Source organism: Camelina sativa, chromosome 2, assembly GCF_030686135.1.
Source record: "Camelina sativa cultivar CO46 ecotype springtype chromosome 2, ASM3068613v1".
Lineage (NCBI taxonomy): Eukaryota > Viridiplantae > Streptophyta > Magnoliopsida > Brassicales > Brassicaceae > Camelina > Camelina sativa.
Window position 1 is genome coordinate 23,651,654 of NC_141881.1, and position 26,642 is coordinate 23,678,295.

Below are 26,642 nucleotides of genomic sequence, written 5' to 3' on the forward strand. Positions count from 1 at the left end.
CTACGATCCATAGACGTAAAGGTGAAAAAAAAAATCATACAGTATTTTATAGCATAGGATTCTCTTTTTAATGTTTTGCTTACAGTCTTGTGTTTGGTTTTGTTAATTTATGTATCTGATTTTGATCTTTAGAAAATACTTGGAATATGGCAAGTTCACGAGAGACTGGTGGATCATCACGGTGTGGAGGTCTTTCGAGAAACAAAGGCAAATCGACCACTGGCACTGCATCAGGGGCTGACACCGAAGGAAAGGTATATATGTTTTGTATATACTTATTTATTGAATTTCAATGCATATAGGATGAACTGTAATACTGTATTTAAACGAAACATTGATGATTATAATATGTATTATATTATAGTATGTGTGGAAGGAAAGGCATTGTCAAATTATGCTTGAATTGGTCATTACGGAGCTAAAATCAAATGACCATTCTAGTAGAATGCCAAATGTTGCTGGTAGAAAAGAGTAGAAAACAAATTATTTGAGTTGACCGGAGAGAAGCTTGTTTGGGATGGTGAGATAAAGAGCAAAATCGAGTACTTGCATAAGCTTTGGCAAATTAATAGGCAACTGATGGAACGCACGGGTGTTGCTGTTGATCCGTCTACTGGACAAATAATCGAATTGCTGTAAGTCTCTTTGTTATCATTTATAATATTTTTATATGAATAGAAAAAATTATTCTAATATGTTTTGAATCATTGACAGGAATTTGGAAATAAAGGAAAATTTGTTCGGGTTTTGAAGAACAAGCCTTTGCCCTTCAAAGATTTGTTGGACCAGATATATGGTCAACATGATGTCGATCAAGATGAACGTTACTCTCCGTTTACTTTTGGGGCACATCTCCAGGAGACACAATCTGCTTTAGCAAACACGGATGATCTAGTAATACTAGAAACACAAGAGGATCAAAGTACAGAACCATCTTTAGATGTCACTAATTTGGTTCCTCCTACTAATCAAGTACGTGAAACAACAGCAACCCAGAAGAAGTCTGGTCTTCGTCCAGCAAGAAGAAGAACTCATTTTGAAACGCAAGTTGAGACTGGCTTTCAACGTGTGATAGATACTCGTCAAGATTTATTACAAGAACTACTTCACGAAAGATTCAAAAGCTATCATATGGCGACGCTACGGTGGTTCTAGAAAAATTACCTATTGAACAACTTGGAACATTTTGGTGGGAGGCAAACAAGTTATTAAAAAAGGATGCTGACATTCGTGAAGCATTTATAAAACTGGAGAGTGTTGAAACTAAGATCAAGTACATGGAGGCTTTAGTTGGAATCGATAGACACGGGTATCACTGCAACAACGTCAATCTGCAAGTGGCAACTAATTTTATGGAAAACAGCCAGCAATTAGCTGCAAATGTTTCTGTGGAGAAGATAAGAGAACGAGCAGTTGGATTTAGTATGTCTCCTCATATCACAGATGACATCGCATCTCACCATCTCTCCCAAGATTTTGAAAATAATTTAGGAGGCTCTAAGGCTATGAAAACTAGTTTTACAGCTTTACTTGGGTTGCCTTCTTCTGAAGTAGGAGAACCAACTACTAGACCACCAATGATCAACTTAGTCGGTGATAGTGGTGACAACAACATTGATTAGACATTTTTTTAATTTACTCTTCCTAGGATTTGTGTTTGGTTTTTTTCTTTGGGTACGAAGAACATCTTTCTTTTGTTAGCTTTTTATACCTTAAGTTTATTTTCTTTTGATCTTATTAAATTATTATTTTTGCTTCAGTTTTATGTTGGATGTTCTATTTATTTCTTTTGGTATAAGTTACAAAATTCATTGCAAAAAAAAAACACCCCTTACGAGTACTTGCATGTGAGAAAATTGGTTTCTAACTTTATATAATTATGCTAAAAATTTGACAATGATATTTGCAGGAACTTCGTATTCTAGAGTTACGGTTACGTGGGATTCACAATTTAACCGATGAAGAGTTAGAAGAATTGATGTTATTGGAAGAGGAAGAGTTTATGCAGAACTACATGGAACCAATCATAAACTACTATCAAAAGAATTTTTTGAGAAAACCCATGAACGAAGAGTGGGGATGTAACATCCGCGAACCAATTTTTGTAATTTTGGTGTGGGTGTCGATCGACACCCTTGGGGGCATCGATCGACACCATGTGTTCCGGTTTGGTCGGGTTCGTTTTAATTGCCGATTGGTTCGGTTTGGTTCAATTAAAATCCCTAAATCGTGTGTAAAAGGGGAAAAACGACCCAAGGTCGTGTTATTTGTTTGTACTCGCCGCTTTTGAGAGAAAAAGAAAGGAGAGAGTGTTCTTAAGCTTTTGGGAAAAGTTTGGGAGATTACTGGCTGTTCTTGAGAGTTTTGGAGCTGGGAAAGAGTTAGAAGCTTGCTAGGAGTGAGGATTTCGTTCCTACTGTTCAGAATCTTCCTGGAAAGAGGTGAGTGCTTGACCATGGTTGATCTAAGCATGAGATCTCTCTTTTTTGGGTGTTTCCTTGTTGTTTGTGTTGTTTTGTTACTTGGGTTTGTTGCTTTTGTGATTCCTAGTGATTTCCGAGGTCATTGGGTGAGTTGAGACGGATTCGAGATGATTGGGAAGGAGAGTTCGATGTTCGGATTCGCGCAGATCGTGTCTGCAGAAGAGGCATCGATCGACACTAGGAAGCATCGGTCGACACCATTTGGAGGGGCATCGGTCGACATTGTTTAGCATCGGTCGACACCATTTGGAGGGGCATCGGTCGACACTGTTTAGCATCGGTCGACACCATTGTTTGTAGCATCGATCGACACCGTGAGGCATCGGTCGACACTGGTCTCAGCCGAGACTTGTTTTTCCTGGTTTGATGTATTGTTGTGTGTTGTTTGTTTTGCTTAAACTTGAGGGTCTCATATGCTTGTGTGTATAACCTAGTAGATGGGAGGACGGCCTCACTAAGTATTTATGATAATACTTACACATCTCAATTGTTGTTTGTGGTGTGCAGGTAAAGGAAAAGTGTGATCGTGGAATCAAAGGCAATGAGGAGGAGGGTGTTCTAGAGGCTTGATTGATTGTGGTCTAGCTGTTGTTAGGTTGCTAGATTAAGTCATTGGAACATTGTAGGATGTTAGCTTTTGGTTATTTCTTTGTTTGGATTATGGTGTTATTGGTTATTGGATTATTTATGTTGGAATTTTATTGGATTAATGGAATTGTTTTATTTGGTTATCCGCGTTTATTGATAGTTGTTAGGATGTTAGTGGGTATGGGACCACTAGTAAATTAAGGTAAAAAAAAAAAAAAACGGGAAGGGTTGTTTCATTTTGGTATCAGAGCCCTTACGGTTCTAGGTCTAGGGTTCATTGTGCTTTTGCTGTTGATGTTTAGGATTCTATGCTATGATTGATTGTGTGAGTCGGTCAATTGAGTGTGGCATGAAGTCCTAGAACATCCTCTTCGAGCCTGTTTTGTGATTCCACAGTAAGTTGTGTTTTTGTGTATTGGAACTATTGTTTGCTTAGCCTTCTGTTCTTGGATGATACAGATTGTTAGGGGTGAGGATGCTGTTGGTCACGGTCGTGGTCGTGGGCGTGGTCGTGGTCGTGGTCGGGGACGAGGTCAGGTCCCTGAGGCCAGTGTGAGTGTGACCCAGAGCATGGCCAGTGAGGAGGTGGCGGAGTCACAGGTTCATCCTAGTGTGTCTGGAGACCAGGCTGGTTTGGGTGACGGCAGGGCGGATGGGCCCGGTGTCGGTCACGGTGTTGTCCCGGGTGTGGGGGTTGCAGCGGGAGGTGCTCCAGGCAGGGAGGATGTCTTGATGGACTTGCTAGCTCAGGTATTGCAGCGACTTCCAGCAGTTGTGCCGCCAGTGGTTGGTGGGCAGGATCCGGTAGTGCTGCCAGTGGGTGGTGGGCAGGTTCCAGCGGTGCAGCCTGTGGCGGGTTTGCAGGCAGGTGTGCAGCCGGGGGCCGAGGTAGTGGATGCTCAGTATGTGCGGATGATGGAGCAGCTGCGGCATGTGGGAGCAGGGTATTTCTCAGGAAGTACCGATCCGAGTGTAGCGGATGAGTGGAGAGAGCGGATGGAGGATATTTTCCTTTCGCTTAGGTGTCCCGACCGGTACAGGGTGGATCTGGCAGTGTTTTACTTGTCAGGAGATGCTCGTGTGTGGTGGAGGTCGGTGACAGCACGGAGGGTGCAGCGGGGTATGTCTTGGGGAGATTTTGTGGGGGAGTTTAACGCCAAGTATTTTCCTCAGGAGGCTCTTGATCGTATGGAGGCTCTTGATCGTATGGAGGCACGGTTCTTGGGTTTGACTCAGGGGGACCGTACAGTGCGGGAGCTGGATGCAGAGTTCAGTCGGCTTGTGGGGTATGCAGGCAGGGCATGGGAGCCAGAGTCGGCTCAGGTGCGGAGGTTTTTGTTGGCTCTGCGGGATGATTTGAGGACTCGGTGCAGAGTGAGGAGCTATGCTACGAGAGCAGAGTTGGTTGAGGTTGCAGCCGGGATAGAGGATGACTTAAGGTCACAGGTGGTTGTGGTCAGTTCTTCGGTGCAGCCACAGCAGTCTCAGCCGCTTTCTGTTCCTAGCAAGGGCGGCAAGCCTGCGCAGGGGCAGAAGAGGAAGTTTGATGTTATGCAGGGATCAAGGCACGGGGGTGCGAAATGCTTTGGGTGTGGTAGTAGGGACCACAAGGTGACTAGCTGTCCACAGAGGGGTGAGCAGCGGGCAGTGACAGAGTAGCGGGCGGTGATGGAGCCGCGGATAGATACTCGAGTGTGTTACTACTGCAAAGAGACGGGGCACATCAAGCCTTGTTGTCCCAAGTTGCAGCAGAGGGCAGTAGCAGTGTTGCAGGCTGGAGCTCAGCCAGGGGTGCAGCAGGGTGTGCAGCACGGTGTGCAGCCGGTGGGTTGGATCGAGCCGACGTCACAGGTGTACTCGACTCAGGAGCCTGGTGGCACTAGTGCAGGAGCGATCACAGGTATAACTTCTGAGATTCGAACTTAGTCAATTCAATAGTTCAGATTATATTTGTTTTTGTTTGTGGTCAAGTGTTAGGTTCTCAACACATGAGGTTTGTGTAGGGACCTTGTTGGTGGGCGGGTTTAAGTCCCATGTTATGTTTGATTCTGGAGCTTCTCATAGCTTCATTACTCCGGAGTGTGCCGAGAGTGCGGGGATCAGAGGGGATTCTGGAGAGCGTTCAGGAGTTGTAAGAGTTGCTGGAGGCAAGTTCCTGAGGGTTATTGGACGAGCTGGAGGAGTTGATATTCAGATCGCAGGAGAGTCGTGGCCAGCGGATTTGCTTATCAGTCCAGTGGAGTTGTATGACGTTATTCTTGGTATGGATTGGTTGCATCGGCATGAGGTGCATTTAGATTGCTATTGGGGTAGAGTGGAGTTTGAGCGTCCAGGAGGGAAGTTGGTTTTTCAGGGTATTAGACCGACTTCGGGGAGTCTCGTGATCTCAGCCGTTCAGGCAGGGAAGATGATCGAGAAGGGCCGTGAGGCCTATCTGGTTACTATATCTATGCCAGAGTCAGTGGGGAAGTCTACGGTTAGCGGTATTCCGGTTGTGGAGGACTTTGAGGATGTGTTCCAGTCATTGCAGGGATTACCACCATCTCGGTCGGATCATTTTACTATTGAGCTGGAACCGGGGTCGATGCCGTTATCCAAGGCTCCTTACAGGATGGCTCCAGCGGAGATGGCAGAGCTGAAGAAGCAGCTGGAGGATTTGTTGGGCAAGGGTTTTATCCGTCCTAGTTGTTCACCGTGGGGAGCTCCGGTGTTGTTTGTTAAGAAGAAGGATGGGACTTTTCGGTTGTGTATTGACTATCGGGGTTTGAACCGAGTTACTGTGAAGAACAAGTACCCTCTCCCGAGGATTGATGAGTTGTTGGATCAGTTGAGGGGTGCTACTTGGTTCTCCAAGATCGACTTGGCTTCAGGTTATCATCAGATTCCTATACATGAGGCAGACGTGAGGAAGACAGCCTTCAGGACGAGATATGGGCACTATGAGTTTGTGGTGATGCCGTTTGGGTTGACAAATGCGCCAGCTGCGTTTATGAGATTGATGAACAGCGTGTTCCAGGAGTTTCTGGACGTGTCAGTCATCATTTTCATCGACGACATCCTGGTATATTCTAAGAGTCCTGAGGAGCATGCAGTACATTTGAGAGCAGTGTTGGAGAAGCTGCGGGAGCAGAAGTTGTTTGCTAAGCTGAGTAAGTGCAGTTTCTGGCAGCGTGAGATGGGATTCTTGGGTCATATTGTTTCAGCTGAGGGAGTTTCAGTGGATCCAGAGAAGATTCAGTCCATCAGGGAGTGGCCGAGGCCGCAGAGTGCCACTGAGATTCGGAGTTTCCTGGGGTTAGCAGGTTACTACAGGAGGTTTGTTTGGGGTTTTGCGAGTATGGCTCAGCCGATGACCAAGCTTATAGGGAAGGATGTCCCGTTTGTGTGGTCACCAGAGTGTGAGGCAAGTTTTGCAAGTCTCAAGCAGATGTTGACTACCACGCCGGTGTTAGCACTGCCAGAGCAGGACGAGCCTTATGTTGTGTATACAGATGCTTCTAGAGTGGGGTTGGGTTGTGTACTTATGCAGCAGGGGAAGGTTATAGCCTATGCTTCGCGGCAGTTGCGGAAGCATGAAGCTAATTATCCTACTCATGATTTGGAGATGGCAGCAGTGATCTTTGCTCTTAAGATTTGGAGATCCTATCTGTATGGTGGGAAGGTACAGGTATTTACAGATCACAAGAGTCTGAAGTACATTTTTTACTAAGCCTGAGCTGAATTTGAGGCAGAGGCGTTGGATGGAGTTAGTAGCGGATTATGATTTGGACATAGCTTACCATCCTGGTAAAGCTAATCTGGTTGCAGATGCCTTGAGTCGGAAGCGGGTGGCTTCGGCTCAGGAGTAGGATATGGAGGCGTTGGTAGGTGAGATTAGTGCATTGAGTTTGTGTGCTATCTCACAGGAACCTTTGGGTTTGGAGGCAGCTGATAGAGCGGATTTGTTGAGCAGAGTGAGGTTAGCTCAGGGGAGCGATGAGGGGCTGGTGAATGCCTCTAAGGCTGCGGGTGCAGAGTATCAGGTTTCTGCTAACGGTACTATCCTTGTGCATGGTCGGATCTGTGTGCCCAAGGGTGAGGATTTGAGGCAGGAGATACTGAGAGAGGCTCATTCAAGCAAGTTCTCTATTCATCCAGGAGCGACCAAGATGTACCGTGACCTCAAGCGGTATTATCACTGGGTCGGGATGAAGAAGGACGTAGCCGACTGGGTGGCGAAGTGTGATACTTGCCAGCTGGTGAAGGCGGAGCATCAGGTTCCTGGTGGTTTATTATAGAGTTTACCCATTCCAGAGTGGAAGTGGGATTTGATCACGATGGACTTCGTGGTAAGTTTGCCTGTGTTGAGGACGTTTGATGCTATTTGGGTCATTGTGGACCGTTTGACTAAGTCTGCGCATTTTCTGGCCATCAAGAAAACTGATGGAGCAGCGGTTTTGGCCAAGAAGTACGTGAGGGAGATAGTCAGATTGCACGGTGTGCCTGCTAGTATTGTGTCTGATAGAGATTCCAAGTTCACCTCGGTGTTCTGGAAGGCATTTCAGGCGGAGATGGGCACGAAGGTGCATATGAGTACAGCCTATCATCCTCAGACGGACGGTCAGTCAGAGAGGACGATCCAGATTTTGGAGGATTTATTGAGGATGTGTGTGCTAGATTGGGGTGGTCATTGGGCAGATCACTTGAGCTTGGTGGAGTTTGCTTATAACAACAGCTAGTATTTGGATGGCTCCTTATGAGGCCTTGTATGGGAGGCCGTGTCGTACACCATTATGTTGGACTCAGGTGGGGGAGAGGAGCATATTTGGTGCAGATTTTGTTCAGGAGACCTCGGAGAAGATTCGGGTTTTGAGGCTGAACATGAAGGAGGCTCAGGATCGGCAGAAGAGCTATGCTGATAAGAGGAGAAAGGATCTTGAGTTTCAGGTTGGTGATAGAGTGTACCTCAAGATGGCTATGTTGCGGGGTCCGAACAGGTCATTGACAGAGACTAAGTTGAGTCCGAGGTACATGGGTCCGTTCAGAGTGGTTGAGCGGGTGGGACCAGTGGCATACCGGTTGGAGTTGCCTGAGGTTATGCGTGCGTTCCACAAGGTATTTCATGTGTCGATGCTGAGGAAGTGTCTTCACGAGGGTGATCAGTTGTTGGCTAAGATTCCTGAGGATCTTCAGCCTAACATGACTTTAGAGGCGATGCTATTGAGGGTGCTCGAGAGGAGAGTCAAGGAACTTCGGAAGAAGAAGATTCCTTTGATGAGAGTCATGTGGGACTGTGACGGAGTAGAGGAGCAGACTTGGGAGCCCGAGGCGAGGATGAAGGCAAGGTTTAAGAAGTGGTTTGAGAAGCAGACCGCGACTTGAGCTTGTCTAGCCGGGCCCGAGTTGTAGTCCGTGGCTGGAGCGGGTACGGAGTATTCCAGCCCATCTCTCTTGATATTTGGTCGCTTAGGGGTGGTTGGTTGTGCGACTAAGTATCAAGATGAGGTGGTGCTCGGGATGCGGGTTGATGGCTCTGGTTGTTGTATTTTGTTTACTTTTTCTGATGTATTTTCGTTGAGATTGTAACGATTATGACATTTTTGAGATTTATAAGATGAGTATTTTTCTTTATGTTTGACTGTTGTTGTCATGAGAAAAGAGAAATAGCTCGGGTTTCTATTTTTTGGAAAGTTTCCATAAATAGAAAGTTTCCACAAAAGGAAGGTTCCATAAATAGAAAGTTTCTAAAAAGGGAAAGTTTTGTGGAAATGTTGAGGTAGATCTAGCCGGGAGATACTCGTTGGCATCAGTATTTGTTTTGCTCAAGGCCGTGCGGGCCAACTCACGTGATACCGATAGCTCGATGGACTTTGTGGCCAGAGAGTGGGAGTGGTATGTTGCTTCGGATGACGATCCGAGAGCGCGCTTGAGGGTGACGACCCAAGAGCGGGATATGTGAGGCTCCCTGGATACCGTAGCTGTGAGCCGAGGCTCGGCAGTGAGCCGGTATGTCTCGAGGGTTGCGACCCGAGAGCGGGGGGAGTGTGTGTGAGTGACTTCCTGGATGCCGTAGCTTAAGGCGGTTGGCCTGATAGCGAGCCGGCATGATTCGTTGGTTGCGACCATGGATGGGGGAAGCACTGAGTTGTGAGCAAATAGTGTTTATGATGCGAGTATATTGGCTAGAGGGAGACCTCGAGGGTCAGTCGGAGGTGTGCGGGCTGTTGCGACAGTGGCACGGGAAACCTTGGCTGACGGTGTTTAGTCCGGTCTGGGGACGTGCGGGCCATGCTGACGGTGGCACGGAGGTCCTTGGTAGATGGACGGTATTGCGGGATTCGGGAACGAATCCATATTGGTGGAGGAGAATTGTAACATCCGCGAACCAATTTTTGTAATTTTGGTGTGGGTGTCGATCGACACCCTTGGGGGCATCGATCGACACCATGTGTTCCGGTTTGGTCGGGTTCGTTTTAATTGCCGATTGGTTCGGTTTGGTTCAATTAAAATCCCTAAATCGTGTGTAAAAGGGGAAAAACAACCCAAGATCGTGTTATTTGTTTGTACTCGCCGCTTTTGAGAGAAAAAGAAAGGAGAGAGTGTTCTTAAGCTTTTGGGAAAAGTTTGGGAGATTACTGGCTGTTCTTGAGAGTTTTGGAGCTGGGAAAGAGTTAGAAGCTTGCTAGGAGTGAGGATTTCGTTCCTACTGTTCAGAATCTTCCTGGAAAGAGGTGAGTGCTTGACCATGGTTGATCTAAGCATGAGATCTCTCTTGTTTGGGTGTTTTCCTTGTTGTTTGTGTTGTTTTGTTGCTTGGGTTTGTTGCTTTTGTGATTCCTAGTGATTTCCGAGGTCATTGGGTGAGTTTGAGACGGATTCGAGATGATTGGGAAGGAGAGTTCGATGTTCGGATTCGCGCAGATCGTGTCTGCAGAAGAGGCATCGATCGACACTAGGAAGCATCGGTCGACACCATTTGGAGGGGCATCGGTCGACACTGTTTAGCATCGGTCGACACCATTTGGAGGGGCATCGGTCGACACTGTTTAGCATCGGTCGACACCATTGTTTGTAGCATCGATCGACACCGTGAGGCATCGGTCGACACTGGTCTCAGCCGAGACTTGTTTTTCCTGGTTTGATGTATTGTTGTGTGTTGTTTGTTTTGCTTAAACTTGAGGGTCTCATATGCTTGTGTGTATAACCTAGTAGATGGGAGGACGGCCTCACTAAGTATTTATGATAATACTTACGCATCTCAATTGTTGTTTGTGGTGTGCAGGTAAAGGAAAAGTGTGATCGTGGAATCAAAGGCAATGAGGAGGAGGGTGTTCTAGAGGCTTGATTGATTGTGGTCTAGCTGTTGTTAGGTTGCTAGATTAAGTCATTGGAACATTGTAGGATGTTAGCTTTTGGTTATTTCTTTGTTTGGATTATGGTGTTAATTGTTATTGGATTATTTATGTTGGAATTTTATTGGATTAATGGAATTGTTTTATTTGGTTATCCGCGTTTATTGATTGTTGTTAGGATGTTAGTGGGTATGGGACCACTAGTAAATTAAGGTAAAAAAAAAAAAAAAAACGGGAAGGGTTGTTTCAGGGGAAACGGTTGGAGTATCATACAAGGACAAATCTACAAGAGTGAAATGTCATGCCACACTCTTATACGCATGAGTTCAAAAGCATTCACCAGTTTGTGTGAAGTTCTTCAGAACAAATATGGATTACAAGAGTCAAAGAACATCAAGATCGATGAAAGTGTCGCAATTTTCTTGATTCTTTGTGCCCAAAATCACAGCGAACATGACATTGGTTTAAGATTTGGTCATGCTCAAGAGACTATATGTAGGAAGTTTCATCTTGTTTTGGATGCGATAGTGAAGCTGGCTCTAGACTATTTACGGCCAAGAACAACACGTGAGCTTGAAGCAATATCTAAAAGTTTAGAAGAAGATAAGCGATATTGGCCTTATTTTAATGGATGTATCGGAGCACTTGATGGAACCCATCTACCAATTATGGTAACTCCAGGTCGAGACGCACTACGATTTGTGAATCGAAAAGGAAGACCAAGTCTTAACGTTTTGGCTATGTGTGATCTAGATATGCTTTTCACTTATTGTTTTGTTGGAATGGCAGGATCTGCCCATGATTCACGAGTGTTGACAACAGATATACGTGAAGATCACATGTTTCCCAAACCTCCTGATGGTAAATACTATCTTGTAGATTCTGGATATGCCAATAAACGAGGATATTTAGCTCCATATAGGAAATAAAGGACAGAAGGTACACGGTATCATCTACAAGAATTTTTACATGGTGAACCTCCCAAGAATAGCAAAGAAATGTTTAACAGGTGGCATGCGTCTTTACGTTCTGTTATTGAACGTACGTTTGGTGTCTGGAAAAAGAAATGGAGAGTTTTAAATGAATTTCCAAGGTATGATATTCCTACACAGAAAAAAGTTATATTCGCGACAATGGGGCTGCACAATTTTATTCGTTAGAACAAAATTAAGGATAAAGATTTTGAAGAAGTTGAGAGGGAAACTGATGTTAATCGTATGCATCAAAATCAAAACAATGATGAAGATGATGAAATGAAAGAAGAACCAGCAGCAGAAGGAGCCTATATGAAAATTGTACGAGATCAAATTGCTGAGCAAATATGGTCTGTAAAGAGACGTGGTTCTCAACGTCTATAGTTGATTATTTTTTATAATTATCATATTAGTATCACACATTTGTAGTGGTTACTGAAAGTTCAAACAATTCATGTTCATGTTTATGTATTTATGTTCGTACGTTGGTTTTGATGGGTTGAAGATGCATATTTTTGATTAAAAAATTATTTTTATTTTTCTTTTAATATTTTTTTATATGCTATTGCTTGTTCTGTTTTTTTGGTTACCATTTACCAGACCATTTGTTCTGTTTTTTCTCTGCACCTATTCCTTTTTATTCCTTTTTTATTTTTTATTCTTTTCTTTTTGTTCCATTTTATTCCTGTTCTTCCTCATTCTTTTTATTCCTCAATGGGTTACCAGTAGGAGCCTTAATATCACTTATCTAAATTATCTTAATTTTTTATTATATATATATATATATATCACTCATGCATGTTTGAGTAAAGGTTTAATTTTTTTTGATAATTTTTTAAAAAATTACCCAAATATAACCCAATACGTATGTGCGGGTCCGAACCTAGTCATTATTTTAAAATGTGATATAGTATATAAGGAACCGGTTTATAATTGATAAACTAGTTTAAGTGACATTATTAAGAGTATATGCAGTAGATACCACTAAATTGTAAAAGAATTAAGGAAATACCATTTGGTGTACAGGAGCTGTCGCTGAGGGGCGGAGTAATTACCTTTGTGGCCTTATATAAGCTAAGACCATATAGGAGACATATATTATAGGTAGGCATCATGAGTTGAAAATACATACCGACATGGCGACATTAACATTTAGCATGAGGTACTGTAGTCATCTCTTCGATGGCAATTATGGTCATTACCATCTACATTCCTTTTTTTTTTCTTTTTAAATCCCCACCATCACCAAATACATAATCGAACGACATTGTTTTGAAGCTTGGTAAACCAAACAGTTGGGCCAAAAAAACTGTTCTCTCAGTCACCCACCGTATCTGCATTATATCCGACCAAAATCATAGTGCTAATAAATTGTCACACGCTATCCTTTTATCTTTCACGTTGTTTTTATCTAAACCGTGCTATTTTTTAAAAACCATATGATTTTCTTTTAAATGACTGTTATTTAAACCAAGTTTTTGGTAAGAGTTACCATGCAACGTTTTCATGATGGTCTCACCCTTCCTCCGCTCAAAGTTGCACAGTTTGTCCTCTCCACTATCATTTACAAGTGTAAAGCTCTCCACCAATTGGGTTGTAAACGTGGTAATCTCCTTCTTCAACGTTGGACCTCTTCCACGTAGGTATTGTTCATCAGATCTTGGTATTGCTCATCTGATCTTCCTGGTTTCCTCTTCTACCACTTGTTGGTTTACTATCTCGCTGTATCTGGTTCTAGTTTGTTTCTCTGTAACACTTTCAATTTCTATTAATTCAATAAAAGCCCTTTAACAAAAAAAAAAAAAATACCATGCAACGTATATTTACTTCAAGCAATCATACTATTTTTAATAATATTATATGCCATTTACATGATAAATTCACGTGATATTTCTATGTTTTACGCTATTTGTTTAAAATTCACGTGAATTTTCTATGTTTCACGCTATTGGTTTAAAATTCATGTAATTTTTTCATGTTTCACGCAATTTGTTCAAAATTCATCGTCTTTTCTCCATATCTTCATTGCCAAACGTCTTTCTGTTTTCTCCGATCAAATCTATGTCTTAGTTTACTTTTTGAAAAATCAATATGGTCTTTCTTTCACCTTCTAAAAAGGTCTTTCTCCCCAAATCTTCTACCACCATCGCTTCCTCTAAATCCCTCATCACTAGCTACTTTGAGTTTTCCACCACCATTGCTTCATCCTAAACCACCATCACTGCTTCATTTGAATCTTCCACCACCAACAGTACATGTCTACGAAAAAAACATAACGTTTTCTTTCCTTTCACAAACATAACGTTTTCTCTCTATGGAGCAGGCATTAGACAAATTTAAGGAAATCCAAACTTTCGGAAATCTGTAAACATCCCAGAAAATCGCATGGTTTATTATTTAACTGGTTCAAAGTTTTAAAATAACATGTTGTTAACTATTAATATATCACCCGTATGATTACCTCCTACTAATTTTGTTCCCTACCTATACGACCCTGCTGTCGGCTCCCCAAACTTCCCGCCCATATGTTGAGGGCTACCTAGTAAAATCCCCTCTCAAAAATATGGTAATAACCAAAATTTTCTGACACTGTGGTATATCCTTCGTTTGTTTCCCACATTGTGGCATTGAAGATGCTTGTTTTTGATTAAAAAGATATTTTTATTTTTCTTTTAATATTTTTTTATATATTATTGCTTGTTCTGTTTTTTTGGTTACCATTTACCAGACCATTTGTTCTGTTTTTCCTCTGCACCTATTCCTTTTTATTCCTTTTATATTTTTTATTCTTTTCTTTTTGTTCCATTTTATTCATGTTCTTCCTCATTCTTTTTATTCCTCAATGGATTACCAGTAGGAGCTTTAATATCACTTATCTAAATTATCTAAATTTTTTATTATATATACTCTCTCTGTTTCATAAAGAGTGTCATTTTGACCAAGTACACACAAATTAAGAAAAACTTGAATTATACATATATGCCCCTATTTAATGAGTAAATTATCATTGAAATTTAATAGAAAAAGCTTTGGGTTAAGAGTAATTTAGAAAATTTGATGTTAAAAATTACATTGGAAATACAAAGTGACAGTCATTGTGAAACAAAGAAAAACTCTCAGAATGACACTTTTTGTAAAACAGAGGGAGTATATATCACTCATGCATGTTTGAGTAAAGGTTTAATTTTTTTTGATAATTTTTAAAAAATTACCCAAATATAATCCTATACGTATGTGCGGATCCGAACCTAGTCGTTATTTTAAAATGTGATACAGTATATAAGGAACCGGTTTATAATTGATAAACTAGTTTAAGTGACATTATTAATTGCCTGAGAATTTGGTTCTTAAGCGGCCATATACATTGTACTACATTAAAATAAAATAAACGAGTGAAACACATACGTTCAAACTTCAAGTGGTGTCGTTTTGCAAACGAACTAAAATATCAGGTAAAAAACAAAATACAAATGCGGTGAGCGTGGATCGAACACACGACCTTCAAATCTTCAGTCTGACGCTCTCCCAACTGAGCTATCCCCGCGATGTCATTAGCACCTACAGACGCCTTTATATAGCAAACATCGCAAAACCCTAGCTATTATATACCAAACATCGCAAAACCCTAGCTATCCAATAGAAACAACCACTCACAAATCTTTTGCCGAATTTGCCAGTCAGATGCTTCATCATCATAGAAGAGAGACACGACATGAGATATTCTGAAATTTTAGAACGATCAATTGAAAAGAAAAAAAGGGATTTGATTAATGAATCGAAATTACATCAACTAAACCCAATTAGCTAGAACACTTGAGAAAGACAATGAAGAAACATGGAGAGAGAGAGAGAGAAAGAATTGCATGAAGAAACAAAAGAGGTGAAACATAAACTTCATCGATGGCAAACTGAAAAACTCAAAGGGACATGATTTTTTTTTTTTTTTTTTTTGAACAAATACGAGTGGCTTCTTCATGATCTCTTTTTCTTGGTCAGCCACCTTATCTCAAGATTCTTACCATCATCATCTTCAGGCACCATGGCTTTGTTTTCCCCCTTTGAGATGAGACTGTTTGATTGACCAGAGCCCAAACCATTCTCTTGTAAAGGAAGCAAATCATTACAAAGATTTGTGGACGTTGGATAAGGAGGAGCAAAAGGAGGCACCTGACTTGATGAGCCCATTCCATTCTCTTGCGAAGAAAACAAATCATTAAAATGATTGGTTGACGTTGGATAAGGAGGAGCAAAAGGAGGCACCATGGATTTGGAATCCATTCCCATTGAGAAGAGACTATTCGGGTGACTAGAGCCCATTCCATTCCCTTGCAAAGAAAACTGATCATGACAAAGATTGGTGTTTCCAAAAGGAGGAACATATCTTCCTGGGAATGAATCAAACGGGTTTCCAGCGACAAAATTGAATGGAGACACACAAGGAAACACGGGGCTGAACAGATTCGTTGTTCCTCTAGTAGCTTCCAATGAGTTAGAGTTGGTTTTAATGCTATTGCTGCTGCCTCCTATTGGCTTAGATGGACCAAGAGTGAGATCAAGATTAATATGATCCTCATCATTTGAAAAAGCATTTGAAGTAAACTTTTTAAGGGTTAAAGGATATCTTGTAGAACTTCTATGGCGGCCAGCAGTATTGCTCCAGTTGAGGATGGGATGGTGATGAGGCGGAAGACAGGTAGAAGACAGGTAAGGTCTGCTGCTGCTGCTGCTGCTACCTCCTCCCCCGTACATAAACGGCCCAGAGGACATCCCTCCATAGCTTCCGAAAGGCCCACGATAAGTATCCTTTGAAAGCATTGCCTCGATGAACAACTTCTTATGGAATTCTCGTTCCTTTTTGTGGGCTTTCTGGTGACCGGCTAGAGCTTGCCGGCATGAGAAATTCTTCATGCAGAACCTACAACAGTAGATTTTGCTATCTGTTTCTCTTTTCACAACCTCTAAAACGGAACGAGGCCTCTCAAGGATAGTCCTTTCAGACACAATATCTTGAGGAGGCTTTTGTTCCTGAAGGTTCATCGTCACCTTCTCCTCCTCGGTCACAACAACATTTTTGAGTTTTTGATCATGTTTGGGTGGGGGGGAGGAGCTTGCTGAAGACACAGGTGACTGGTTCTCCATAGATTGTTTTGTAAAAAAATGTCTTATCTCTTTTTGTTGTGATCTAGAGGAAAAGGCCGAAGTCACACTATTTATTGATGAGAGGGTTTAAGTCATTTAAGGTATGAAATCTCCCAAGGGTAAACAATATTTAATTAAAACCTTAAAGGTGTCTTTGACTAATTTACAGTTAACATTTTTTTCTCTGAGCAGAATAAACCATTTGAAGATATATATCTGAACTTTTACTCCTTTTGTCCTTCCAATTAGCTTTGTGTAATCTGATTTTCTTTACTCATTTCAAATATAACCATCAGCGAATGTTACATCATAGATTAGATAATGCATATAAGTATAAAAACATCATCTAAAAACTATCTCTTTTCATTTTATTTTATTTTAAATATGACGTTGGCGAGTTTGTTAAATCGACATTTGAAAGCTACCGATTTTTCAATAAATCGAAGATTATCTTAAGTATTGAAGTGATGTATTCAAATAAATAACAATTATTAAACCAAGTAAGTGATAACAATATTTAATTGAAACCATAAAAGGACTTTGGAATCTACAGTTTTCTTTAAAAGATATTGGCACCTCTCTGAGTAATCTCCAGACTCCAGTTCACTTTTCTCTGAGCCATCTCCAACACCGCAACTCTGCTCTATTTTAGAGGTTAAAACTCTATTATAGAGCAATATTTGCTTCAATCATACTCTATATTTTAATTTAAAATAGAGAAAATGATGAGATTGCTCTATATTTAGAGTAACTCTATTCTCATCTCTATTTTTTACACTAATTTTATTTTTAATGTTACTCTATATTAGAGTAAAAAATAGAGATATACATTGGAGACGGTCTGAGCAAAATAAACAATTTGAAATTATATATATAATCCAAATTTTACACCTTTTGTCCTTCCAATTGACTTATAATATGAAGTTTTTACTCATTTAGTTTATAACCATCAATGACTCTTATTTTATGGATGTGATTATTATGCCTACAAGTGTAAAAAATAATTTAGAAACTGTCGTTTTCATATATTTTTTTTTCTAAAATGACGCATTGTGAGTTCGTTAAAACGACCATTGCAAACCGACTCTTCAATAAATCGATCGTCATTTATCGTAAATATTTATATGAAATATATATTAACTGATGTGTTCAAATAAACAACATTAACTAAATCAAGTAATCACAGTATTTTATCTTCTATGTAATAGAGTGACATGTTCTTTTTCACTTATTTTTTAGATATATATTTCAATAATTGCAAATACAATGAAATGAAAACAATATATAGACAATTAAATTCGAGTTTTTTTCAAAAAAATTCTACTTACAAACGCCAGCTAATACTCATCAGCTTTACTACATTTGGTTTTTCTTTCTTATCGTAACTTAATATTGACAAATAGAAATAGTGTATTTACTTTAATTATGTTGTTTTCTATTTATTACTTTCTATATGTGTATATTATTTTAAGCTAATCCAAACATTTTTAACTGTTTGTTTAGAAGAGTTAAATCAAATTTGGATTCAGCTTCAGTTTCAATTTATTTCATGTATTTAACTTAGATGTATATATTTTGAAACAGGATACTCGTTTTGTTCTGTATGCGTTAAAAAATTTCATCCCATTACTGTTCTCTTTTAAATAATACATATTCGACTATATTTATTATAATAGGTTTAGACAGAATACATGCATTCTCTGTTTATAAATTTAATTTTTATTAACTTTAAATATTTATTTGGTATAACATACCTAAGTTTGATATTTGGTTTAGTTTCACAAATGAATGATGATTTTTTAAATATCAATAAAGAAGACAACTAAATAAAAAAAACAATGAGAGAAAGTGATCTTGTCCTAAGGCATAATCAAAACTAAACCATAACCGTATTTTGGACCGTAATCGTATATAACATTTATAAACCTAAACCGTTAATCATAAATATATGGTTAAATTTATATTAAGTATAACTGTTAATTACCATAATCGTATCAAAATTGTTGGTCAATTGGATTGTTAAAATATAATTTTTTTACCGTAACTATTTTTAAGATATAATAAAATATACTAATAATTATTTATTTAATATGAATAGTATGATATATAAATATATGATTACACTGAAAGAGCATATCAACTAAAAATAAATAATATTAACCGTATTATATCATCAAATAATATCAACTATATCATCATCAAATAACTGCATTCGTATATAATCATAACCGATAGTTAATAAACTGTAATCGTACATGTGTTCATGCCTACTTATCCATACCAATCCCGTTGCATATCATATAATTTCCAGATGACCTAAATATAATTGTCAAGCGATCAAACCCGTCTAATATATCTGCTTGCAACGTTTAAAATTTTTTGACCCGTAAAATCTCATTCCGCGTAATTCATATTAGTAAATAGTATGTCCGCATATGTTCTGCTTTAATTCGTGTTAAAAAAAATTTTGTCCCGTATTTTGTCAAAAATAGTTTAGATAATGTTTTTTATTTTCTAAATTACGCGTTTCTTTCCCTTACCCATTATTTAATGTCCGGATATTTGAAATAAATATAGCGTTGAATTTGAATTTAGTTATTTGATATCGAAAGCCACAATTAAACTTAAACATTTAAATTTTATACTATTGCCTCTTTACCTCTATTTCTTGTCCAACTTTATGAGAAACTGTTTAGATAATGTCATTTTTTAAACTACTTGTTCTCATTTCATACCGGTTATTTCCTATTAGATCAACTAGGATCATTAATAAATTTCAACCGTTAGAAGAAGAAGAAGAAGAAGAAGAAGAAGAAGAAGAAGAAGAAGAAGAAGAAGAAGAAGAAGAAGAAGAAGAAGAAGAAGAAGAAGAAGAAGAAGAAGAAGAAGAAGAAGAAGAAGAAGAAGAAGAAGAAGAAGAAGAAGAAGAAGAAGAAGAAGAAGAAGAAGAAGAAGAAGAAGAAGAAGAAGAAGAAGAAGAAGAAGAAGAAGACAGAGAAGAAGAAGAAGAAGAAGAAGAAGAAGAAGAAGAAGAAGAAGAAGAAGAAGAAAGAAGAAGAAGAAGAAGAAGAAGAAGAAGAAGAGAGAAGAAGAAGAAGAAGAAGAAGAAGAAGAAGAAGAAGAAGAAGAGAAGAAGCAGAAGAAGAAGAAGAAGAAGAAGAAGAAGAAGAAGAAGAAGAAGAAGAAGAAGAAGAAGAAGAAGAAGAAGAAGAAAGAAGAAGAAGAAGAAGAAGAAGAAGAAGAAGAGAAGAAGAAGAAGAAGAAGAAGAAGATTTGAAATAGGAAAAGATGGTTGAGATAAGAGAGAATACTATCAACCTTCACAAACGTTCACAAACAGTACCTTCAAGAAGAAGAGGAATGGAGGAGATATGAGATCTTCTCAAAAGGAAAGGAAGGGGGACACCAAGCAAGAAAGGAGTTGTTTACCTAAAAGAGAAAAGGGAGAAGTAGGCAGTTGCAAAAGGGAAAGGGAATATCCAAGTGATGATAAGTCAAGGAGAGAAGATCATCAAAGAGGTATTTCAATCGCTGTTCAATAAATGATCCTCAAGGAAGAAGGATATTGACTATGAAGTTGAAAGCTGTGATAAAAGAAGAAAAAGTGAGTGGAAGAAGGTTGCCAGAACATTCAAAGTACAAGTGACAGAAGATCACGGAGGACACGTGATGAAGTTCACTTGGACAAATTTTAAAAGATATGTGGAAAAAGCTGGCAGGTTCAATGAACAAGAAGCTGAACATTTCCATAAGCTTGTTGCTCAAATACTATGATGAGTGTATGAGGCTTGAAGATGAAAGAAGACGATACGCACCTGTTGTGACACTTGGGAAAGAAAAAACTCAATCAAAAGAGTTGAAGATTTGAGACACAAGATTGACCATAACTCAATTAAGGGGACTGTTAGTTTGTAATTGAGTTTGGTCTTATTATGTTTTATAATTAAATAATTAATGTGTCTGTAGTTAGTGAAGAGGTGTGTATATAGGGATGTGTTATTAGATATGTTATTTCAAGTTGTCAGTTGTGACAAGTTACGAACGGTTATGACCGTACCACTTATATATAAGTGTGGTGTGTTGTAAAACAAAATTGTAACAAGTTTCATGTAAATAAAAATTTCAGTTTTCGATCTTGTCTTCTTCAAAGAGAAGAGACAAAAGGTTTCTTACTCTGTTTTGTTCTGTTTCTTTTCTTCTTCCTTTCAATATTCTAACAAAAATTATTATACATCAAAATTTTATAAGCAAAAAAATATAGGTTCAATTTTTTTTTTTTTTTTATAAATTGTTTTCTAAAAAATGTGACTAATGATAATGAGACTCTGTGAGTTTAATCATACATGTATTTACAGGAAAAGATAGAGTTAATGAGATAATTAGGTTTTTTATTTTTAGAGCTATGATTGTGAATAGAAAGACATCTTGATCAATGTACTTTCTTATGGTTGAAATCAAGGTAAACAATGAGTAGAAAAAAATCTTGATTATAATTGGGATGCAAAGGATCAAAGCATATGAAATACAGAACAAACTAATTTTGAGACCTATCTTCAACAAAAGTAAATTTTGTTATTTGATCATCTTGAATGTTTGTTTAGACTTCAGAGAAATCACAATAGATACTAATTAAGTTACATAACCATACATGATAAATATACAAAAATATATAACCAATTATAATAATTTTCATAAGAACAACATAAAAAAGTAGTTTGTTCCATAAAACTCTTTTTCACTAAGAGTTCTATAAGATACAAAAGAAAACAAAAAGATGAGGATGAATGATTTACAAACTAAACACATAGAACAAACAATAATTAAATCTAATCACAGTAAAAAAAAAGAAATTCCTAAGAAATTGCATAATTGGAAGCTGTAATCAATTGGTATACGTCTTCTTCACATCAGCATCCATTTTTATTTTTGGAATAAGTTTAAACATTGAAGGTTTGAGAGTAAATACTAACTTTGAAGCTATGTATTTATAAGATGTTTGAGTCGGTTGTGAAATATGGAAAATCCGAATTTGGCTAATTAGTTATCACAAAATCCGATTTCAAAGATTTCCGAATAAACTAAAAAAAAAAATTGTGACTTCCTAGTTTTCTGATCGCTCAAATATATGCTAAGAAGTAAGAACTAATATGGATAATTATTAAATGTAGAATAAGAATTTGCTATAATTGAATTTTTTGCATTATTTTAACTTAATTATTCCATATATTAGCAGTGTTCAAGAAAGCAGTCTAGGCGGCCGCCTAGGCGCTAGGCGCTCAGCAGGCGCCTACATGACCGCCTAAACCGCTTAAAATTACGTTAATTTAATTTTAATATTTATTTTTGATTTTTAACTATATATATTTAAATTATTAAGTTTTATATCTATATACGTAATTATAAATGTTTATATGTTGTTAATATAACTTAAACAAATGTATTTTTCTTAATTTTGTATATAATTTATATTTATTTTATTTTTCTAACATATATTTATACATAATTTTATATATATAATGTTTTATGTTGTAAACGGCTAAACCGCCTAAAAACTGTCTAGGTCCCGATTAGGCGTTCTAGGCGCTAGGCGCTGGATCACCGCCCAGATACCGCCTAGCGCTTTCTTGAACATTGTATATTAGTTATGCTCTTACGGTAGTTAAGATATTGAGGGATATCGAATTGTTTACTTTCCTAAAATATTGATATTAATCTTTTCTATTTTTTTTTCAGTTACCCGATTTGATGATGGTATTAAAAATTTCGTAAAATTGCGTTAAATAGTATCAAAGAATTTCTAATCTAACGGTTTTTTATTTGTCAATCATAATCTAACGGTTTATGTTTTTTAAAACTTTATATAATAATTTCCTCATCTAACAGATTTTTTCTTTCAATAACCACAAAATCGGAATTAATTAATAAGATACTAATTTGAACGATTACCTAAAATATAACAAAAACGTTTTTTAATCTTTTTTTTAATATATAGGAAATTGAGTGTGTTTGGTAACATGTATATTTGATATGAAATTTATTTTTATCCCTAAGTGTATTTTCCAATTAATAGTATAGATTATACAGGATTATTCGTCTATTATAGATCCCCTGCACATACAATATACAACAACACTTTTAAAAGAAAACGAAAAAATATATTTTAAAATTAAACAACTCTTGCAAGATAACTAAAGTACTACTAGGTTTTTACACCGCGTGACTAAATTATGAATTATTATATTTTAAATAATAATTTTTAATTTATTTACTTTCCCAATTAATTAACTTTTATCTAATTAATTTAAAATTTTTTTAGAACGTTTTTTCTTCTTCTTAAGTTTTATACAGTTTAGAACCTAATTACATGAAAATTGTTATTAAATTGAATATAAAATTTTAAAATATTTAGTTTTGTTTTTTATAATTTAATAGAGGTATATGTCTATATGGTATGTTAGTGTATATTTTTATATATACATAATTTTTTTTTCGGAATATTAAGAATGTGTTGTAGTATGTGTAATATTTTGTAGTTCATATACTAAATAATTTATAAGTTAATTTTTTAAACTATGACTACAAATCTATAGTATATGAAATAAACTAATAGTTTTAGTGTTGGTTCTATAGTCCAAACCCGCCATGCTAGGCGGATCACACAACATGTTTAAAGATTTTTAATCCGCAAAAACTCATTATACGAAACCCTTGAAAGTAAAATATAGTATGTGAGGTTAAAAGTCATTTTTTATCAAATCAATATTTTATTCGCCTCCTTATAAAAATAAGGAAATAAAATCTTTATACATTTGCAATTATGTTTGTTACCAACACTTAATTTCTATAAAAAAAAATTGAATATAGGTAGAATTAATTTGTTTATTTAATTAATTATTTAATATCAATGGGTTCCAACTTCAGAATTTATTTGTTAAATGTCTCGAAGAATGTATATATAGATGGGATATTAAGAGAAACCACTATTTGATAACTCGGTCTGATGCTGTGAAGTATGAACAATTGTGCACCTTTTTAACATAAAAAAATATTGACCTAAGCACTTAAGAGTTAAATTCATTAGGTTAAGAAAACATTTGAAAAAAAATTCATAAGAATAATGACTTTTTTTTTGTATTCTTTAGATGAATTTTAAATTTTCTGAAAAAATAATACTTTGTTCACGAATAAATCATACATAAGATAAGAGTAACACCATGCATGAACCAATATCAAAAGATTCGTAACAGGTCATGGCCTCATAGGTAATAATATAACACATGCTCAACAAAAATGTCATTGTCCTATTTATTAGGACCGAAAAATGTGGATCACACTGCTTTTTCTACTAACAATTTTAATAACTTCGTTCATATTTATCGAAATTACGATGTTTATAGTTTGTTGACATAAACAAAAATACTTGGATTTATGATATAATTAGTCGTCATTACAAAAACTAATCTTAAACCGATCCCTTAAATTGGAGAAATAGTCATACTTTTACTTAGAAACGAAGCAGTAAAAAAGGTTAAGTGCAATCGTTGATGGTGTCGCCGCAAAGTTCGTCCAAAGGCACACAGTCTCCAACTTGTATCTCCATAATTAATTAACATAATAGCCCCTTTATCAAGCAAGCATTTGACTTTTCACTCCTATAAATTCACAATTAACAATTCTCATCATCATCATCAAAACAAATCAACTCTCCTTCTCTAATCGAAACAAAGATGGAGATCTCAAAGACCCTTTTGCTAGTGACGGCTCTGGTGGCTGCAACTTGTTTCTTGCAAGCCAAGGCAGCTGGAGTTTATTGTAGTAACCCGTACACTCGATGTTACCGCAAGTACATTAACTGTCCAGAGGAATGCCCAAGCACAACAGCCATGAACTCCAAGAACAAAGTCTGCTACGCCGATTGCGATAGACCCACCTGCAAATCCCAATGCCGCAGTAAGCTTTTTTTTCGACTCCTTAATCAAAAAGTTTCCCACACATGTCTTTTGTGCAGTACTTTAGAGTAAACCATCATATGTTTTTGCGTGTAGTGAGGAAACCAAATTGCAACAGACCTGGATCAGCTTGTTATGACCCGAGGTTCATTGGAGGAGACGGCATTGTCTTCTACTTCCATGGAAAGAGCAATGAAGAGTTTAGCCTCGTCTCTGACTCTGACCTTCAGATCAATGGTAGGTTCATTGGTCACAGACCCGCTGGTCGTGCCAGAGACTTCACATGGATCCAAGCCCTCGGATTCCTCTTCAACTCCCACAAATTCTCCCTCGAAGCCGCAAAAACCGCCTCATGGGACAACGAAGTCGACCATCTCAAATTCTCTTTTGATGGCCAAGATCTATCTGTCCCAGAAGAAACTCTCTCCACCTGGTTAGTATTTGATACAAAACCTCAGTTTCGTGTTTAGACTACATGTCATGGTCGATTCTTGAAACTCTATATGTTTTCTTTATAAATTAGGTATTCACCAAACAAGGACATCAAGATCGAGAGAGTGAGTATGAGAAACAGCGTGATCGTGACAATCAAAGACAAAGCCGAGATCATGATCAATGTGGTTCCAGTGACAAAAGAAGACGACAGAATCCACAGCTACAAAGTACCATCAGATGACTGTTTTGCACATCTTGAGGTTCAGTTCAGATTCTTCAACCTTTCACCTAAGGTAGATGGAATCTTGGGACGAACCTACAAGCCTGATTTCCAGAATCCCGCTAAGGCCGGAGTCGCCATGCCAGTCGTTGGTGGTGAAGACAGCTTCAAGACTTCTTCTCTACTCTCCAATGACTGTAAAACTTGCATCTTCTCTGATACACAAGCAGAGATTGATTCAGTTAAGTCAGAGATCGCATATGCAACTTTGGATTGTACCCGTGGAGCCTCTTCTGGATACGGTATCGTGTGCAGGAAGTAAAAAAAAAAAGAATCTTAAAAGAAGAATAATGCCAGAGAGCACACTAGCTTCTACTGGAGATTTTCCAAAGTATAATTTACAAGTAATGGAAAAATATGTAACTTTGCAATGTATTTGTATCGTATCATCCACCATGTACTCTAATTTTGTATTAACCTAATCATTGTTACATAATACTAATAAACATTGCTTAATCTACGAGACGAAATCAATAAGTTCATGATGAGTGCTGAGAAAATATTTGTTTCAATCAATATGTTTAGCTAGCGTAAGGTGTGAAAGTGATTTTTGTTTGAATAAAGTGGTTTAAGTAAAATATTTTCTACAAAGAAAACAAAAGCGGGGATAGCTCAGTTGGGAGAGCGTCAGACTGAAGATCTGAAGGTCGCGTGTTCGATCCACGCTCACCGCAATATTTTTTTTTTCCTATTTTACGTTACTTCCTCGAAACGGCGTCGTTGTGCATTCTTTGAACTTTTATCCTTTCTTTCAGAACATTTAAACGACATCGTCGTGGCAATAAACCATGCAAATTAATAAGACTGGATGAAAAGGACGTCGTTCTGGGGAATTAACTTTTTTCTCTTCTTTCATAACATTAAAACCGACATCGTATTGGCAATAAAATAAAGTAATAAACTATATGCAAAGTAAGAATGGATGTGTTTCATAATCTGAATCAAGTATTCTAACAATTTTATCAGGCAAAAGCAAACTGATAAAATGAATTTTTATAAACTTGAATTAGTTAAAAATATAATCACATTCTGATTCTTGTTTGCTTTTATAAAAAAAAATCAGTACTCACTATATTACAAAACAAACAATAATGTCTGTCTCTGTTGTTGTTTGTACTGGGGGAGAGATCGTGCTCGGCAAGGATCCTTCGATTGGGATCGTCGAGGAGGGTAGAGGCAGGACAGTTCGTGTTCTCGTTCGCCCCCATCGCTGCTCCGTCGGTTGCTCCGTTACTTCGTTGAGACCGTCGCGAGGGTTCGTCATGAATCTTGAAACTTCGAGGAAGTGAGGACCGTCGGTATTGATTCGTCAAAAAGAAGCGTTCTGCTCTTGCCCCACGGTGGGTGCCAATTGTTTGTACTGGGGATTGCACAACACTTAGTAGATAAGAATTTTAGGGGGAAGAGTGAAGTTGGTTCTTTATTAACGATAAAACGTGAGGTCGTCACTAAAACGAATCAAG

The 26,642-nt window shown here is 37.9% G+C and overlaps 2 protein-coding genes, 2 non-coding genes and 1 pseudogene across 4 annotated transcripts; 3 read left to right on the forward strand and 2 right to left on the reverse strand.

Moving 5' to 3' along the window:
• The first annotated feature begins 1,277 nt into the window (after positions 1-1,277).
• LOC104754141 (uncharacterized) lies at positions 1,278-11,760 on the forward strand (annotated as a pseudogene).
• A 3,087-nt stretch (positions 11,761-14,847) lies between these two features.
• Positions 14,848-14,920, reverse strand: TRNAF-GAA (transfer RNA phenylalanine (anticodon GAA)). The gene has a single exon. It is a non-coding gene; the product is annotated as a tRNA-Phe (tRNA).
• Positions 14,921-15,254: 334 nt separating this feature from the next.
• Positions 15,255-16,549, reverse strand: LOC147949128 (uncharacterized). Its single transcript, XM_087477891.1, has one exon. It carries the CDS (start codon positions 16,513-16,515, stop codon positions 15,349-15,351), a length of 1,167 nt encoding a protein of 388 aa, XP_087334017.1. The 5' UTR covers positions 16,516-16,549; the 3' UTR covers positions 15,255-15,348.
• Positions 16,550-24,190: 7,641 nt separating this feature from the next.
• LOC104729583 (uncharacterized) lies at positions 24,191-25,639 on the forward strand. The gene is made up of 3 exons (XM_010448541.3): positions 24,191-24,465; positions 24,561-24,897; positions 24,988-25,639. Exons 1-3 carry the CDS (start codon positions 24,243-24,245, stop codon positions 25,439-25,441), a joined length of 1,014 nt encoding a protein of 337 aa, XP_010446843.2. The 5' UTR covers positions 24,191-24,242; the 3' UTR covers positions 25,442-25,639.
• A 141-nt stretch (positions 25,640-25,780) lies between these two features.
• On the forward strand, positions 25,781-25,853 carry TRNAF-GAA (transfer RNA phenylalanine (anticodon GAA)). Its single transcript has one exon. It is a non-coding gene; the product is annotated as a tRNA-Phe (tRNA).
• The last annotated feature ends 789 nt before the right edge of the window (positions 25,854-26,642 follow it).